Source organism: Nyctereutes procyonoides, unplaced genomic scaffold (assembly GCF_905146905.1).
Source record: "Nyctereutes procyonoides isolate TBG_1078 unplaced genomic scaffold, NYPRO_anot_genome, whole genome shotgun sequence".
Taxonomy (NCBI): Eukaryota; Metazoa; Chordata; class Mammalia; order Carnivora; family Canidae; genus Nyctereutes; species Nyctereutes procyonoides.
Window position 1 is genome coordinate 60,748,216 of NW_026575121.1, and position 18,270 is coordinate 60,766,485.

The 18,270-nt window shown below is 53.1% G+C and overlaps 1 protein-coding gene across 1 annotated transcript; it reads right to left on the reverse strand.

Annotated features, from left to right (window-relative positions):
- Positions 1-352: 352 nt before the first annotated feature.
- On the reverse strand, positions 353-17,639 carry ADPRHL1 (ADP-ribosylhydrolase like 1). The gene is made up of 7 exons (XM_055336048.1): positions 17,259-17,639; positions 12,994-13,158; positions 8,225-8,350; positions 6,160-6,300; positions 3,304-3,431; positions 1,879-2,011; positions 353-1,228 (listed from the first exon to the last, which is right to left on the reverse strand). Exons 1-7 carry the CDS (start codon positions 17,464-17,466, stop codon positions 1,071-1,073), a joined length of 1,059 nt encoding a protein of 352 aa, XP_055192023.1. The 5' UTR covers positions 17,467-17,639; the 3' UTR covers positions 353-1,070.
- Positions 17,640-18,270: the final 631 nt, after the last annotated feature.

Here is an 18,270-nt window from a genome sequence, read left to right on the forward strand (position 1 = left end):
CAGGGCCCCCCTGGCAGGTGATGAGGGTGAGCCAGCTTACCTTCTCAGGGGCACGCTGGTGGCCGTCCCCACCCCCTGCAGCCCAGACAGCTTGGCCTGTGCCTTTTCACCCCCTCCCACTGGAAAGCACCAACAGCAGCAAAGGTTAGTTGAGTGACCCAGATGCCCTTTTGCCAGCCACTCCCCCAGGGTATCTCGCCTGCCAGCTGGCACAAAGCCTTCAGGCAGGCCTGAGAAGAAAGGGGGTGACCCCATGGGCTCGGGGGGCCGCCGGCCACGCTCCGAAGCTGCCTTCCATGAAGAGAGCGCTGGCACAGCGGGCCGGCCCCGGGCAAGCCACCAAAGCTCCATGTTAACCGTGAAACACCAACTGCTCTTTTATTCACACCAGATGCTAATTCACAAATGTTGTGTCCCAGGTCATTTTTAAGAAAAGAGAGAGTTCTCTTTTTCAAGACTCACAGACAGACACCCCGGCCACGAGGAGTGTCAGCACGAGCCTGGTGGAGCAGGTGGTGGCCGTGGGTGGACCCATCAGCCCCGTAACCACTGCAGACCACACAGGAGGAGATGCAGGTGACACACAAGGGCCCTTTATTCCCCGGTTTCCTCAGGCATTTGTCCCAAAGGGGCTGGTTTTAAAGATCTAGTGTGATTAAAGACGTCAGCAGGAGTTAAGTGCGTGCTTCCATCTGCTGCAGAAGGCACAGCCTGGCGGCTCTGCCAGAGGCCAAGGCCAGGGGCAGGCGGGCACGTGGGCTCTGTCCACGCTCGGCCGTCACATTAGTTTTGTTGGCGTGAGTGAGCAAGTAGCATTAGTTCTGCCCAGAGTGAAATACACCGATTGTGCAAAAGATTGTGCCGCTATGTGTGGAGGAGGGCCAAGGGGCCACATGTGAGCAGGACAGACATTCTCTAGGACAGACAGTGCATTTCATAGGCAGTTAGAGTTTGGCAATGGGGGGTCAGTTAAAATATAATTATGGCCATTTAGGCGTCGGCCCTCTTGGGAGGGCCAAGAGCAGTGCGGAGATGCCCCTGGGGACCCAGAGCCTGGCGGCGGGAGAGCTTTACTTCTCCTCCGTGGACAGGCGGTATAGAGCTTCGCCCAGCTGCACCAGCTCCTCCTTGTGCTCCAGGTCCTGGTACAGGCCCGCGGGGACAGTGTCCAGGCCGTGCAGCAGCCCAAACAGGCAGCCCGCAATCGTCCCTGTGGCCCCGCTCTCACCTGGAAGGGAAGCGCACGTTCTCCTTGCCAAAGCCCATCTCACAGGTCCTGTGGGCAGCCCTCGCCCTTGGGCCAAACCCCAGCTTTGCTCTGGGTGCACCAATCTGGTGGATTTGCTGCCCCTTCCTTCCCTCCTTGCACACTGAGACACACAAGTGTGCGCAAATGCCTGAGCTATCCACAGACCCACATCCACTGGGTGGTGCTGGTGTCTCTCCCACCTCAGCACCAGGAACTGAGGGGCCCCGATGTCCAGGACACACTGTGCCCAGCACGAGCTGCTGGAATGCCCTCGTTTCACACCCACAGGAGAGCGTGGGCACCAGGACACAGGGCAGTCCTGCCCAGCCGGGCAACAGTCACAGCCACCATGGGAGGGCTTGGACCGGGGGCTACAGAGTGAGTCCTCAGGACTGTGCGCTGCCTGTACCCACAGGGCCGCCCCACGGCTCCCCCGATGCCTTGTTCTCTTGAGCTCACACTCATATGGGCACATGAGGCAGGACCCTGCACAGGGAAGGACACATACTCTGGGGTTCAGGAGGCTGCCCTTGATGCCTGTAGCCTCGGACGTGCTGGGAGCGCACTTTGGGATGAGAAGGGGTGCTGATTGCCTGGAAGCCCAAGACCATTAAAGAAGGCAATCTCACCTCCATGACACATGGCCCGGTGGCAGAGCTCCGTCCAGTCATCCCCGGCTCCAAGGAGAGCATCATAGGCAATCATAGGAGCGTCATGGCCCCGCCGGCCCCCTCGGCCTTCCGAACTCCATTTCCTGTAAGCCTAAAGAAAGGCCTAGGGGTCAGGGGCACATAGCCATAGTAAAACCAGTGTCAGTTGGCGCCAGAGCATGCGCCTCCTGGGTTGTCCAGGGCTCTGCTGTTCACATACTCGCTGTGCACTGATGGATTACCACCTGTGTGCCAAGCACTGTCCCGGGGCAGGGGGTGACAGTGCAGAGGGAAGATCAACTTCTCGCAGCTCCTATGGATGCAGACAGTCCACAGATCACCTGACCACGTGTTGGGGTAGCTGGCGAGTCTGTGGTGACATCATAGTCCAGCAAGGGGCTTAGAGCCAGTGACTGGGCTGCTGGGACACATGCAGCCCTTGTCTGAGCAGAGCTTGGGGCCAGCAGGCACCAAGGCCTAGGGTCAGGGCCTGGTGGCGGTGCAGTGATGCCCTGTGGGTGCACCATGAGCAGAAAGACTGCAGAGAGCCGGGATCCGGGAAAGTCTCACCTCTGTGCCCGAGCGACAGATTCAGCATTGGTTTGGGGCAGCAGCACCTCCATCTGAAGGACCGCACCCCTAGGCCTGCCTGCATTCCAGAGAGGCCCGTGAGGGGCACACGGAGGGGTGGTAGGGAGCACCTCTCCCCTTGAGCCTCCCTAACACCTAGAATGCAGACGTGCTGGCTGGAGCTGGGGCAGCCAGCTTGGACTACAGCTGTGTACTCAGAATGGCCAAGTAGCCACAGAGAAATGTCCTCAGCTGCTCACTGCGAGGGACTTTCAACTCAGCTGCGGGCTTTGTGAACATAAGGGTAGTGTCTATCTTGGCTGAGCTACGGTGAATCAGGTCTTTCCCTTGTGCTACCAAACCCAATGCTAAAAAAAAATTAATTAATTTAAAAAACTAAAAAAAATAAATAAATAAAATAACTTTAAAATTAAAAAGAAAAAAAAAAAACAATGCTGACAACATCAGCATGAGGAAGGGTGATGGTGTGCACAGCCTGATTCATCACATATGACCTCATGTCCTGGCCCTTAGAAAATATGTGGTGAAATAGAATATCTTTAACAATTACATCTTCAAAATTTCTAGCACAACCATGCTTTTAATTAGAGAAAATGGAAAGATAAAATTTTATCTGTTTGAAACATGCTTCCTCCAGGAAGGCTTCCAGGCCCACCCCCATAGTGGCTCTGGGCCCCTGGTTGCCAGGGGAGCCCCCTAGGCCAAGCCCGAGACATGGCAGAGGCGCAGTCCAGTGGCAGCGGCTCCTTGGTGGGGATCCCGGGCAGTGGGCCCTGACAGCCCATCCCCACCCCCCGACCAGGCAAGACTCACCTTGTCCCTCTCCTCTGCATCATAGTGGTCAGGGAAGATGGCTTTACTTCCCGTGTCTTCACTGAGTTTCCTCTCCTCCAAGTAAAATTGCCACTTAGCTTCAAAGTAGAACCAGTGCTCCTGGTATTCTGAACATAAAGAACAGACCAGGCTGCACACGAGGGCCACCAGCCAGGGCACATGGACGGTGGGCGGGTAGCCTTCGGGCAGGAGTAGGAGGTGGAGGCCAAGCCCCCTCCCCCGGTGATGCTCATGTCTGCAGCTACTTTGAAACGAGTGAGGAAAATGGAGACATAGGACAAAGCAACCCCGAACCTTGCTTGACTCTACTCTGAACCCAGAGCAGGGAGTAAAGTTCTTCAAAGAGCATCCTCTTGGAAATTCTGAGCCTGTATCTCTTCACTGATGCAAGGCAGCCCAGGAGGAGGCTTTTTCTCCCTTCTGGCCAATGGCCCAGCGCGCCAGTCCCAGGGGTGTTGAATGAAGAGGACATTCGTGGCAGCAGCTGGGCAGGTGCAGCTGGAGGACCGTGCTGTGTCCTCCAAGAACCTGAGAGGCACAAGCCCCTGTGGGCCCTCCAGCCTGGGCCAGCACACCGTGGCCACTGCTGCTCCTATCATGGGCAGGAGTCGAGGACAGAGCCTGGGGAATAGGGGAGGGCTGGGCGGCTGCAGACCGACCCTCAGGGACAGGTCCTGGGGCGCGGCTCCAGGTCCCCAGGGAACAACAGGCCCCTGGAAAAGCTGGCCAGAGTCTACTTTATAAAACTGAAAGCAAAGCTGACCTAAGGTTGGGGTGAGATGACAGGGTCAGACAGGGAAGCCCCAGCTGCCCCACAGAGACCAGGGCTTGGTCCCTGCACTACTGCTTCCCTCCTGGACACAAAAGTCCAAACATTAGGGCAGCCCCAGTGGCTCAGCGGTTTAGCGCCGCCTTCAGCCCAGGGCCTGATCCTGGAGACCCGGGATCGAGTCCCACATTGGGCTCCCTGCATGGAGCCTGCTTCTCCCTCTGCCTGTGTCTCTGCCTCTTTCTCTCTGTGTCTCTCATGAATAATAATAATAATAATAATAATAATAATAATAATAATAAATAATAGTAATAATAAATCTTTAGAAAAAAAAAAGAGAAGTCCAAACATTAGAATATGGAACTAGAGTCTCAGTAATTGAACATCTGCCTTCGGCTCAGGTTGTGGTCCTGGGGTCCTGGGATGGAGTCCCACATCAGGCTCCCCACAGGGAGCCTGCTTCTCCCTCTGCCTGTGTCTCTGCCTCTATCTGTGTCTCTCATGAATAAGTAGATAAAATCTTTAAAACAAAAAACACGGAACTGATTTGCCAGTTGTCTTTACTGCCAGGGGATGTTACCACTAAGCAGAGGGCCCTGGGTGAACAGAACATGACTTTCCCTGGAGGATTTTGGGTTTCTGTTAAAAAGGGTGTGTCATACAAGGTCAAAAAGCTCCAGATTAAACAAATTTAAAATTAAACAGCAAGAATAAAGTATCAGATTTTCTGACCCATGGCAGTCCTCCCCATTCCTGCCCAAGGAGCATTGCTGACGGCTGCTCTTCAGGACACCCTGGGCTAAGCCAGACCTCCGGGGGGATCGTCTCAACCGTGACACGATGGGAATGCAGCCACTGCGTAGCCCTCACTGGCCTGTTTACCTGAGACTCCCATGTGGGAGGAGGTGATCCTCCCTGGGCTGGACACATGACCATCCCGGTGACCCCAGGCAGCGTGCTCACTACAGAGAGCCCCAGGGTCGGAAATAAGGTGATTGTGGAGCTCTGTTCTATAATTAAGTTTATAGAGGGACACTTAAGTTCACTGTGGATGTGAGGCTCTCTGATTCTCATGGGAACAGGCCCTGGAGATAAGAGTTTCCCAGCTATGACCTGGCACAAGGAGAAGCAACGTTCTCCTTGTGAAGTTGTTCTGGAAGCTTCTTGAGAGACATTGAGAATGAGTCCCCACTCATCAGAGGTGACAGGAAAGTGACTCACTGGCTCTCTATCTCCAGACTTCAGCCCTGAGCTAGAAAACCAATAACTTTGCCACTGCACTTGTGCCTTTGGTCCCACTACCCCGGGACAGGCAGGATAACTATTCCAGAAACCCTCCAGGACAGCTTCCAAACTTTCAAGGCCACATGGAGCTGCTTATACCGCTCACAGCACCCATCCCTCCCCGAGGGGAAGGAATCCTGCAGGGGAGTGGCCACCCGAGGACAAAGCCAGAGTTTCTGAGTCCTGCACCTGCCTCTTGAGTCCGATCTGCCAGGCCACCACTCACCCAACTGCCGGCAACAATGCTATCACTTAGGACCTCTGCTGGTGCCAAAGACAGTGTGAGCCCCTTGATGGTGGGTTTAGAGTCAGTGGAGACAGACACATGTACCCATCTGGTCTCCGTGGCAGCAGACCTCACCCTCCAGGCAGGCACAGCCATCCGTAAGGTGGAAGAGCAGTGTGTCCCTTGTCCTTCTCCAGGGAATGGGCTATGTAAGGACCATCTGGAATACTGAACCTATGTGTGCACCCCTCTCGTCCTTCTGGCTGCTGTTGACAGCAGGAGGGTGGGGTCTCTGCAGAGGGCTGGGGGCTGGATACAGTAGCTAGCACGGCGTGTGGTCTCCTGGCATGGCATACTGGGCCCCTGGGCAGGTGTTGCTTCCTGCCAGGAGCTCCTGGGGCCTGTTCACAGGAGGATGCCCTCGGTTTCACTGTGGGCCAAACAGACCTCAATGTCTCTGGGAGCCCGGTCCATGCAAACCTCCTCTGAGTGTGAATTAAACCAACCCACTTCTGGGGGCCAGTGTGAGTGTGACAGGGAGGGAGGCCAGGCTCACCTGACAGGTGCCGGATGGTCTTTTTACAGTATTCCTCAGCCAGCGGGACTGTCCGCATCATGTCTCTGCCCCACTGCTCCAGTGGCTTGCCCTGCGCAGCATAAGATGCAAACAGGGCCGTGCACAGGGACCCGAGAAAGCCTGTGGGCCAGACACAGAGGCTCAAGGTAGGCTCTGTGCATAGGGTGCTTCCCACTCAGAGGGTGCCACACCTACCTTGCAAAGGCAGTCGATTAGGGGGACAGATGGCCCTACGCACAGAGGACAGCCCGCCAGGCCAGCCTGAGGTGCAGAGCCACACAGAGGCCACAACCACCTGGGAAAAGGCATGGTCATCTCCGGAGACCCTCTCGATGGCTTGCGGGCCAGTCTGTGAGGCCTCACTATGGGCTGGGAGTGAGGGTCCCGCTGTCAGATCCATTACTGTCCCAACCACCTGCTGTCACCCTGCCCCCTTGTGGGGTATCTAGCATCTGGGATGTGCACATGGCCATAAGGCCATGACGCTTGCTGCCAGAGGTGGCTGGAAACTTGTACAGGAGTCAATGCCCTTCCTGGTGCTGCCCACATTTGACCAAACCCTCAACATTCCATCCAGTCTTAAGTTAGAAACAAATTACATGAAACAACCCTTTAATAATAACATTAGCTAATCTCGACCCAGACTCTTTTGCTGGTCATATTGTCTCCAGATGCTCCTTGCCATCATGGTCGGGGCTTCCCAGGCACCATCCACTTCCAGCTGAAGCCCCAGTGAGCCATGGCTCTGCCCTGAGTCTTCCTAGTCAGCCCCGGTGCGCCAGCTGCTTGAATTCTATGCCCTTCACACAGACTGAAGGGTCTAAGGGACGTGGCCCTGTGAAGGTGTCGCCAGGAGGGCACAGAGTGGTCCTCACAACCCCAGAGCTACACCACTTATAGGGGGAATTGAAAGTGGCCATGAGGGATCCCTGGGTGGCGCAGCGGTTTGGCGCCTGCCTTTGGCCCAGGGTGCGATCCTGGAGACCCGGGATCGAATCCCACATCGGGCTCCCGGTGCATGGAGCCTGCTTCTCCCTCTGCCTGTGTCTCTGCCCCTCTCTCTGTGTGACTATCATAAATAAATAAATAAAATAAAATAATTTGAAAGTGGCCATGAGGGGTACCTGGGTGGCTCAGTGGGTTAAGCATCTGCCTTTGGCTCAGGTCATGATCCCAGGTCCTGGATTCAAGGCCTGCATGTGGCTCTGGGGCTCTCCCTCTGCCCCTCCCCCTGATCAGGTATGCATGCTCTCTCTCAAATAAATAAATAAATAAATAAATAAATAAATAAATAAAAGCTTTTTTTTTTTTTTTTTTTTTTTTTTTAAAGATGAAGTGGCCTTGAAAGTCGTAGGAGAGCAGCTGGCAGGCTGTGTCAGGGGCTGGGGAGGGCGTGTCACTGCCATCAATCAAGAGTGTTTACAGGTGTATGAGTTTCAAGTCATTCTTTTTTTTAAATTAGGAGCTGACTGACTCTCTAGGTCATGAGTCACCATCATGCGCTGGGGCCCCGCCTGCCCTCCATCTCTGTGATGGGCACACGGTGGGGAACCCTGGGCACAGCTGGCCTGCCTGCTCCCCAGAGCACCAGCCAAGAGGGGTCGCTCCAGGCACTTTTTCTTGTGCACAAGGAGGCCTGGCTCTCAATACCACAGTCACCACTGTGACAGGTGGGGAAACAGAGGCACGGGCGTTGAGGTGGTCCTGCTCATGTGGCCAGTGAGCACTGGGCTGGTTCAGACCCCCACCCCCAACCAGTGTGGCACCTGGCAGCAGATGGCAACAGAAATGCTGATGCCCATGAGTCAACCAGATCCTCACTGCATCCAGATAACTGGTGCTTTTCTTTTCCTTTTATCCTGGCGAAATGACACTGAACCTGCTGAGGACTCTTCCCACCCCAGTATCATCACACTCAATGCCAAGCCTGCTTTTAGGTCAAAAGCAGTGTAAGCAGAACTGAGATGGAGAAGCCTGCATCCACCAAGTAAACAAATCGAACAGTGGGTACAGTTTCAGCGTGGTCTGCCCGTGGAGACATCACCTGTGGGGTGGTTGTGGGTCATCCTGCCGCACTCGATGCTCACTTCCACTAGGGTCTCCAGACGCTCTGGCTTCCAGTACCGCATGCCGATGCACATGGCTTTGGTGGCAGCTCCGAATCCTGAGCCTACTCGGAACACAGAAGACCCAGTAACACCATCTCTGGCAACCTAACTTTCACAGATAACCCACAGATATAAACAAATTTATGTAATGTTTATCATAGCATCATTTGAGTGTGAAAAACCAGCAGATGACCCCAGTGCCCAACAAAGACAAAAGAGTAAGTAAGTTGCCAAGCTTCCATATGCTGGGATGTTACTTGGGCATGAAACACAGAATTTTTGATGGTTAGGGATGTGCTCATAAGGTGCTCCCACTGGGAAGACGCAGAACATGGAGCTGCACACCCCGTGTGCTTGCATCAGACATGTGTCGTCTCTTTGTAGAGCCCAGCTGAGTTATCACTGACATGCAGCCCATGGCGTGTCCAGGTGCTGGGGTTGGAGGCTGCAGCAAGGGGCACGCAGACACTAAGCTCATCTGACGGATGGGTGTCTAATGCTGAAGGTGCTGCCAAACGGGCTCTCCAAGTGGTGGTCATGCTCCTTGTGCCACTGGCGGCTCCCCTGCACCCTGGATGCTCTTCACCAGTGGTCTTCCCATTCAGCACACGTGGTACTGTCTCATCACGGGTTTCACTAGCGTTTCCTCTAAACCAATGGGGCTGAGCGTGTTTTCATGCACTTGCTGGCCACCCCCATTCCTTCTGTGGGGAACTGCTCACTTAAATATTCCTCATTTTTGTTTTGGGCTGCTGAGTATCAGATGTGTGCTTTGCAACTATTTCCCCCAATCTTTGGTTTGCTGTGTTATTCTTTCAGCAGTCTTCTGGGGAGCAGGATCAATCAGGGAGCACATGCTCCCTTCAGCTCCCTTGGGGAGTCATGTACAATTGGTTCCCTTTCTTCTCTAATGGTTTGGAGGATTTCCCTGCAGAGGTCGCCTCAACCTGGGGCTTCCTTCGTCATTTCTTTCATAAACGTAGTGCTATGTGGGTGATCTATCTTTTCTCAAGTAACCTTTGGCAGTTTGTGTCCTATTGCTGTGAATAGGTGCACAGCCATGATGAAATTGTCTTCCTCCCCAACCCCCCAGCAATGGTCTTTTGCTTTTTGTGACATTAGCAGAGCCCCACCAGCCTTCTCCTGATTGGCGTTACCATGGTGAACCTTTCCTTACCCTAATCTACGTCTGCCTTCATAGGTAATAAGCATTCCCTGGAAGCAGCCTAGAGCTGGGATTCCCTTCTTTAACCCTGCTGGGCATCTGCCGTTTATTTGGAGACTTTAGACCATTTACATTTGATGTGATTACTGATGGGATTAGGGTGAGGTCTGCTATACCGCCCTTTGTTTCCTTTCCTCTCTTGTCTGCCTGTTGGGTTGAACATTACAGAGCAGTGAGATCAGCTGCCAACCTGGGTGAAGATTCCTACCACTTGGAGGATGGTGCCTGCCACCAAGAAAGGAGCCTCAGACCTCGGCCCTTTTCTCTGGTCTGGAGTCACCGAGGAAGATGTGACAAAGAGACGTATGGCTGGCGCTTCCCTCCCTGGACAGAGAAGACGTGCGGGGAGATCCACGCGGGCTGTGTGCTGTCTCCCACAGCAGAGGGTCCCTCCTGAGGCTGAGGTGGGGCAGTGGGCTGCACACATGCTGGTACTGCAGCTAAGACCCGCTCTCCCCCTGCGGGGCGGAGGCATCAGTGGGGCTGGTTAGGGCCTGTGATGTACACCCAGAATACAGAAAGCTTTCCCCTAGTGAGGTGGAGGACTCCAAGGCAGAGGGACAGCCTCGCACGGGTCTCCCCAGATGGAAACATTCTGGGCTGGGCCCTGGCTAGGCAAGGGGGCAGGAGGGCACAGGCCACCTGTGGCAGTTTCCCCAGCAAGTATTTCTAAAAGATTCCATTTTCTCTTTTGTTTTCTTGTTAGTTATAACTGTTTTGTGATATTAATGACCGCTCTAGGGCTGAACCACCCCATGCCTCGGACAAGCACCCTGTGGCCGCAGGCCTCCACCACACTGTCAGACACCTGCTCACAAGCATTTGATAAACTCGAAGAGCATTACTAGTTTTTTAAGTCAATTATCTTTCAAAGAGATTCAGTAGTAAAACTCTCCCCTATTTACCCATGTGATTGTGATTTCCGCCACACTTCTTCTGTACTTTCCTCTTAGTGTTAGGTTCATTCTGCAGAATGGCGGTTATCCCTTTGCCTTTCTTATAGCATCACTCTGCTGGTGATGGATCCTACAGCTTTTGTGTGCCTGAAAAAGGTTATTTGGCCGTTAACAACAGTATCTGTAAGATACTGCTCTGGGAGTAGAACTCCAGGGTGAAGTTGTTTCCTTCGGTGCCTGAATGACATCACTTCCGACAGGAGACCTGCCCCCTCCTCACCTGGGCTGTCAGCATACACTGCACTCTTCTCCTAATTATTAGTTTTGAACAGTTGGATTGCCATGTGCCACAGTGTAGCTTTCCCATGTTTCTTGTGCTTTACTTGGAAGTTACTGAGTTTCTTCAATCTGTGGGTTTACGGTTTTCGACAAATTTGGAGATTTGGGCACTAATTTTATTCTTTTTGGTTTTATTAAAATTCAAGTTAGCTAGCATACAGCGTACTATTGGTTTCAGAGGTAGAGATCAGTGATTCATTCATCTTATATAACACCCAGTGCTCAGTCCATCACGTGCCCTCCTTCATGTCCACCATCCAGTGATCCCGCCCCCCCAACCTCCCCTGCAGGAACCTTCAGTTTATTTCCTAGAGTTAACTCTTACGGTTTGTATCCCTCTCTAATTTTATCCTGTTTTATTTTTCCCTCCCTTCCCCTAAGTTCATGCTTTGTCCCTTAAATTCCTCATATGAGTGAGCTCATATGATAATTGTCTTTCTTTCTCTGACTGACTTTAATTCACTCAGAGTAATATCCTTCAGTTCCATCCATGTAATTAATCGCAAATGGCAAGATTTCATCCTTTCTGATGGCTGAGTAATAGTCCATTATATATATAGACCACCTCTTCCTTATCCATTCTTCTGTTGCTGGATGTCTAGGCTCCTTCCACAGTTTGGCTATTGTGGACATGGCTCCTGTGAACATTGGGGTACAGGTGCCCCATTGTTTCACTATATCTGTATCTCTGAGGTAAATTCCCAGCAGTGATATTGCTGGGTCATAGGGTAGCTCTATTTTCAACTTCCTAAGGAATCTCCACACTGTTCTCCAGAGTGGCTGCACCAGCTTGCATTCCCACCAACAGTGCAGGAGGGTTCCCCTTTCTCCACATCCTCACCAACACCTGTTGTTTCCTGACTTGTTCATCCCATTCTGACAGGTGTGAGGTGGGTATTTCATTGTGGTTTTGGTTTGTATTTCCCTGATGCCCAGTGATGTGTCTGTTAGCCACGTGTAGGTCTTCTTTGGAAAAATGTCTGTTTATGTCTACTGAGATTTTGGCCACCATTGCTTCAAATCATTTCTTTGTTCCCCTTTGCTCTGTCAGGGACTCTGTCACACTCAAAGCTACACTGTGGCACATGGCAATCCAATTGTTCAAAACTAATAATAAGGAGAAGAGTGCAGTGTATGCTGACAGCCCATGGCTCGCTACTGCTCTTATATTTTTGGATTCTGTTTTTCTCTGTGTGTCCCATTCTGGGTTGTTTCTATTGCTGTGCCTAGATATGAAAATTTTCTTCTAAAATGTCTAATCTACTATTAATCTCAGCCAATGCATTTAAAACCTCAGACACTGTAACATTTTTTCTGGAAATGTGATTTAGGTTCTTTTTATAAATCCATGTCCTTAACTTTTTCAACCTATGGAATATATAATATTTTATATCTGTTTGAGAATTCTAACATTTACATCAGATTTAATTGGTTTTGATTTATTGATTTTTCTCTTCTTTCGTGCCACATAACATGATTGGATGCCATCCCCAGCATAAACCCAAGGTGGGGGTGGTGTCCATCCTCAGTATAAACCCAAAGGGTGGGAGGAAATGCCTGGGTGGCTCAGCTGTTGAATGTCTGTTTGCCTTCAGCTCAGGATGTGATCTGGAGTCCCGGGATCAAGTCCCACATCGGGCTCCCTGCATGGAGCCTGCTTCTTCCTCTGCCTGTGTCTCTGCCTCTCTGTGTCTCTCATGAATAAATCAATAAAATATTAAAAAAAAAAACAAGGAGGGGTCCATCCTCAGCATAAACCCAAGGTGGGGAAGTCCATCCTCAGCATAAACCCAAGGCGGGGGGGGGGGTCCATTTTCAGCATAAACCCAAGGGGGCTCCATCCTCAGCATAAACCCAAGAGGGTGTCCATCCTCGGCATAAACTCCAGGGGGTGTCTATCCTCAGCATAAACCCCAGGGGGGGTGGTTCATCCTCAGCATAAACCCAGGGTGGGTGGTCCATCTTCAGCATAAACCTAGAGGGGCAAGTTCATTGTCTGTAAACCCTATAAACCCAGGAGGGGTAAATCTGGGACCCCAGGAGCAGGTACCCTAGAGGCAGACACTCTGCCTATGTAAATATATCACCTATAAACACATCAAAGCATCCTGGAGACATTTATGCCCCAGTAGATCCCCCTGTCATGCAAACCTGCGATGCTGCTGGTTAGTGGGACCACACACGGGTTAGTATCCAGGTAGCTCTGCAGCACGTGCTTCACAAGGAAAAGAAGGCTTTCCCTGACCCTTCTCATTGAAAGGTGTATGCCAGGCAAGGAGGTAGTTGTCTGGCTTCAGCTGGGAGCAGCCTTCCAGGGTAGCTGGATCAGCCCAATGTTCTGGAAGCTTCTCAAGGACTTCCACATAGCGCTTTACCATCTCCCGGTACAGGTCATCCAGGCACCAGTAGTCTGGGGAAGAAGGGGTGGGGCAGGGTCAGATTGAGGAGGCCCCAGTGAGCAGGGACCACACAATGGCAGTGAGCTTCATGTCCCCAAGCCGGTAGAAGAGAAGGAAGATTCTGGAGCTCTACCTCACGATCCTGGCTCCCTAGAGAAGTGTAGCAGACAATTCACTCTAGATCTGACTTACAATTCAGACATTATAATTCGTTGTGCTTCTCATTCTGGTTACATAGGAGAACTGAGACAGAACCCACAATCTTCATTTCCCTCTAACAATTCCTGTTAACGCAAAGAGAGGCTGGCCTGAAACCTGCCTGTTCCTCAGGCTTCTAAAATCTCGTGTCTCCATCCTGGGAACTGAGGCTATGAGGCAGGCATGTGTGTGATGGCGTTCTGGGGATGAGCACAGTCTCAGTCCCTCGAGGATCACAGAAATGGAGGGTAGGGGGGCTAACATGCTGCCCACCTGCTGTCTGGGATGCACGGCCCCTAGATGGTTGCACATGCCCCCACCCCTACCCACCCAACACCATCAGACACTGTCAGACACCATCAGGCTCTTACTTGTCATGCTGGGTTTCACAGGCAAAGCTCACTGGGTTATGCCACTTGCCCAAGGCCAGAGATGGCAAACGGGGTTCGATGGCAGAGCCTCAGCATTCTTGCATTACATAAACTTACAGTGAGGTGGACAGAGGCTTTATAGCTCCAAATTTGGGGCTTAGTGTGCCTGTTCCATCAGGGAGCAGAGCCGGGTGGTGAGGGAGCCTTTGCGCCAGACCTGCTGGGTAGGAACATGGTGCACGGCCAGTGTGACCTTTACAGCCACCAGCAAACTCATACTGTACCCAAACTGCATTTCAGGCCTCAGGAGCCGGGGTTGCCCCTCTCCTGCTCAAGGAGCACACCCCAACTTTGAGGGGCATGGGGGAGGGGAAGAGGCTGGGAGGGAGGGAGGGAGAGAGAGAGGGAGGTCCCCTCTCAGCCACTCCCAGGCCGAGATGCCAGCATGGAGGTGTGGGAGACAGGTACGCCGCCACCTCTCCCCCTGCTGCTGCCAGTAGGGCAGGTGGGCCCTCGTGCCCTGGAAGCAGGACTTGGTCCTCAGTCCTTCTGTCCCTAACTAGGCAGCAGGCATCCTATGGACACACCGTGCATGGCCTGATTCTGAGTTGGGGTGGAGTGTGTGGCCAGACGCAGGTGTGGGGCATGCAGCTGCTGGGCCTGTGAACCGCCAGGATCAGCCCGGCTCCAGGTCACCAGCACCTCTCGATCCAGGTTTAGGAAGCCTGGCCTTTCCAGAGGCCATTAAAGAATTCATTTTATTCTTGAATCTCATCCTTCTCAAGGAAAAACTTAAAAACCTCCTTAAAAACAAAATGGCACCAGTCTCCTGCTTTGTTTCAGGTTAGAATTCAAACTAGAAACAGAGGTTTTGAAGCTGCAATGCCTCGGACCCACTTGTCAGGGTTTCTCCACTCCATACAAAGCTCTTCAGCTCATTCTTCTCCACCCTCCCCACCCTGTCTCCTCAAAGACAAATCCGCTCATGAAACCAAGGTCATGATAAAGAAAAGGCACAATACCCTTATCAAGTTGCTTTGTCACAAAAATGTCAACTTTTCAAAATGCAGTTACTGTCAGGGAGCCAGGATGGAGGAAGAGAGAGAGGGGAGTCTGGACAGGCCTCTCTGGTTCCCATGTGGGCCTGGCCCCACCTCCCCTGCAGGTATGGTCATGCCCACAGCACCTGCCCTATCCCCCGTGGGCTCGTGTCCCTATTGCTTCTGAGCGGCCATGGCAACAGGCCACCTCAGTTGGCCATGGCCATTGGAGCTGCTGACCTGCAGACCAGGACATTTAGAGAGACAGACATTAACCTGCCAGGAGCCATCTTCCCTTATTAATGTATTAAGTGCCCATGCTGCCTTACTTAATCTCAACCCTATGATGAAGGCATCAGCTTCCCCATGCACCCTGCAGGAGGGGAAGCAGGCTCAAGAGTTCTCGGGTCAGTGGGCGGTGAGCCAGGAGAGCCAGGCCCCAGGGGCCCCGAGGCAGAGCCTCCGTCTCATCCTTGGGTGACGAACACAGGACCACACACAAGAGGGAGCCTTTGGTCAGTGTGTCTAGCAAGCTGGCTGGGCGAGCTATGTTTACTGGATTGCCACTCACCCCATGGGGAACGGGGCACTGCTTCCCAGGCCAGTGTCTGATCTCTTCCAATCTGCACTTTCGAGAGACCCAGCCCAGAGGACCAGGTCCCACGGATGTCCTGGACTCCCACATCTCACTCACAGTAGCAGGACCACACAGCCACGTAGCTGGTTGAGCCATGGCACGGAACAGTGGGACATGCATTTTCAACCCATGGTTCCACTTTGTGAAAGTCTGTGTTTTTGGGAGAAACAGTGAAGAGCCACTAACCATCAGGGTCCTACAAGCATCCCAGTCCCTGCTTGGACGCTCACTTGGTCATAAGGCATTGAGCAAGTAACCCGGCCTCTCCGTGAACTGCTCTTTGAACAACTGTAGTCATGATGTCACCTTCAGGGTGATGTGAGGGTCAGATAATGATGCACAGAGTCATAAAAGTGCCTGGCAATACTCAGTGCCACATCAGCATCACCGTGAATATGGCTCAAAAGCCCCTTTTATAGGCTACAATTTGCTATTTTTAGAAAAAAGATCCAGCTCTTTGACAACTAAATTTAAATAGAATTTCAATTTAGATTTTTTAGTGACTTGAAAACAATATGCCTGCTTGTGCTTCTGGAGGCTGAGTCATGGGCGGTCTTCACAAGTGTCTCCCCGTGGCCAGCCGACGGGAGGGGGAGGTCACGTCTCTGCTTAGAAATGATGCCCCAGGCACCCCCGCCCTCCCGCATGCACATATTTCACGTTGGGGCAGATTATGTCCTATTTCTGTCAAGAGGGCCTAATCTAATCTCAGAGAGCACGTCACAGTCAGGAGGACCTGACTTCGCTGGTGTCTGTCCTAGGGGTGCCTCCACAGGCAGGGACAGGCCACAGACTCTGCCATTCACAAAAGGGACAGGACATACGGAGTGCGTACACATGTGCTTGGCGTCTGATACCGTGGAGGGAGCGGGTGTAGCAGTCAGGACCAGATGTGTGCAGCCCGAACAGGCCAGCTCTGCTCAGGGGAGAGAGCACACCCACAGTCGGGCAGGCACCCCTGCTTCAGCGGCCAGAACGCAGGTTAGCCTGGGAATACGAGAAACTGGAAATATTTGGATGTCACAGTTGTGTAAACTCGGAAAGGGACCTCACCACACAACGTGCTGGACGCTACTTATCTGTGGTGCCTCAGCCCTCACCCTAGTTATTTTGGCACCAGCTGTGGCGCAGATGGCATTCCTGCAGGATGAGCACAGAGCTAAGCTGAGCGAGCCCCCAGTTTGGGGCCCAAGGCCAGGCCTCAGTGCCTGCACCATCACCCCAGACATTCACCTTGAGACCACACACTACCGACATGCACAGGTACCTCGTCTGGAAGCCATGCATGATACACTCACTGCTTCCCTGAAAGTCGTGCAAAACCCTATCCTACCATCCACCTGCTCCTTGAAGAGCAGTTCTGGAAAGTCTCCGCCCTGGCCAGCCACTTTCACAGCATCTTCTCAGGACATGTTTGTGTTTAAGCAGATATCTGGATCTTATTTTGGTAGATGGCATTTTGACTCAGACTCACTGGGATTTAGAAATACTCCCCAAACTATTATCATAAGAGGTCCAAATTTGAAGTGGGCTTATTATTTTCTATTCTTTTGAAATAAAACCAGAAGGCTTAATATCTGCAGTGAAAACTCAAACCCTCTCCCCAAACAGCCTCAAAGTGGGAAATTCAACTGGTTTAACTCTGGACACAGACACGAGCGAGAGGCCACTGTTTCAGAGGCTGAGGGCAGACATGTGGGGTGACAACCCAAAGGGACCTTGAGTGGCACATCTGCGGGGGCAGGGGACGCAGACGCCTGCAAGGTCGCCCCTTTCAGCCACAGCACCAGGTGACAGTCCGTAGAGGGGCCGTGGCATCTTTGGGGCTTGGGTGCCCACAGGAGGACTTCAGTCCACCAGCTTACCTGTGGTCAGGGCCCCGGCTGTCGTCAGGTGCATGATGGTGTTGTCACTCACCCACCACTTCTCTGGGGACGGGTGGTCCAGGTCCCCGCCTGTCTGCAGCTCCTCCCTGGCCTTCCTGCCAGGGGCACCGCTGTCCTTGCGGGCGTTTCTGTGCCCCAGAGCGTCCCCCACGGCCCCCAGCAGCATGGCCGCCTTGAACTTCTCCATTGGGAAGCAGCTCTTCTGGCCACCGGGCTGCCAGTGCCCAGCCTTCGTGCTCCGCGGCGTTCAGCACGCCCCCCTGACCTCTGCGATGGTCACTGTGCAGTGGCCAGGAGCTCCCTGAACGGCCAGGCACGCCTACTCTGCTCCGCGGTGGCACCAATGACAGGCCCCAGCCCCTTTGTGCCCTGTGCCTGCCGAGGGACCACGTGGAAGGCGTCAGCACAGACGCAGGCTCCACACCCAGCAGCCCAGACGGCCTCTGCGACAGCTGCAGCTGCTTCCCGCTGGGCCACGACCCTCCAAGCACGAGCCCTTGCCAGTGTTCTGGAAGACGTGCGTGCAGCTGAGGCCTCAGGGTGGAGTTTAGGCGGAGTGAGCCTGTCACAACCAGCACTCTGTGCACACCGCCCCGCCAGTCCCAGTCGCTCCTGTGCTTTCTGCTTGGACAGCTTTGCCCTTCCTCAGATTTCAAGTAGGTAGGACCCTATACTCTGCGGCCTTTGTGCCTGGCTTCTCTCACTTAGCAGAACGCTGAGTTTCATTCATTCCTTGCAGTTTTGTGTTCTGGGAAACTTTTTTGATTATGAGCTGTGTTTGGTAGAAAACCTAGAAAATGTCCAGGACAAAGAAGAGAAGCACCCCTGGCCCCAGTGCAGGGGCTCACAGGGCTCACCCATGCCAGGCTCCGTACTGTGTCCAGACAACCCCAGACCTGTGCAAGAGATGCTCAGCAGCAGGCTAGGGTGTGAATAGGTCTGAAATCAGGAGTAGGAAGCAGCCCCCTACCTGCTGGCCCTGACGTAGGTC

What these genes read in the sequence shown, in the direction of transcription:
- ADPRHL1 (XM_055336048.1), bottom strand. Translation starts at nt 17,466, where the DNA reads ATGGAGAAGTTCAAGGCGGCCATGCTGCTGGGGGCCGTGGGGGACGCT. An exon ending in TACACCTTTCAATGAGAAGG is followed by an intron (nt 8,351 to 12,993) that starts GTCAGGGAAAGC and finishes TGTTCCGAGTAG; the next exon opens with GCTCAGGATTCGGAGCTGCC. An exon ending in ATGCAGAGGAGAGGGACAAG is followed by an intron (nt 2,012 to 3,303) that starts GTGAGTCTTGCC and finishes GCCTTTCTTTAG; the next exon opens with GCTTACAGGAAATGGAGTTC.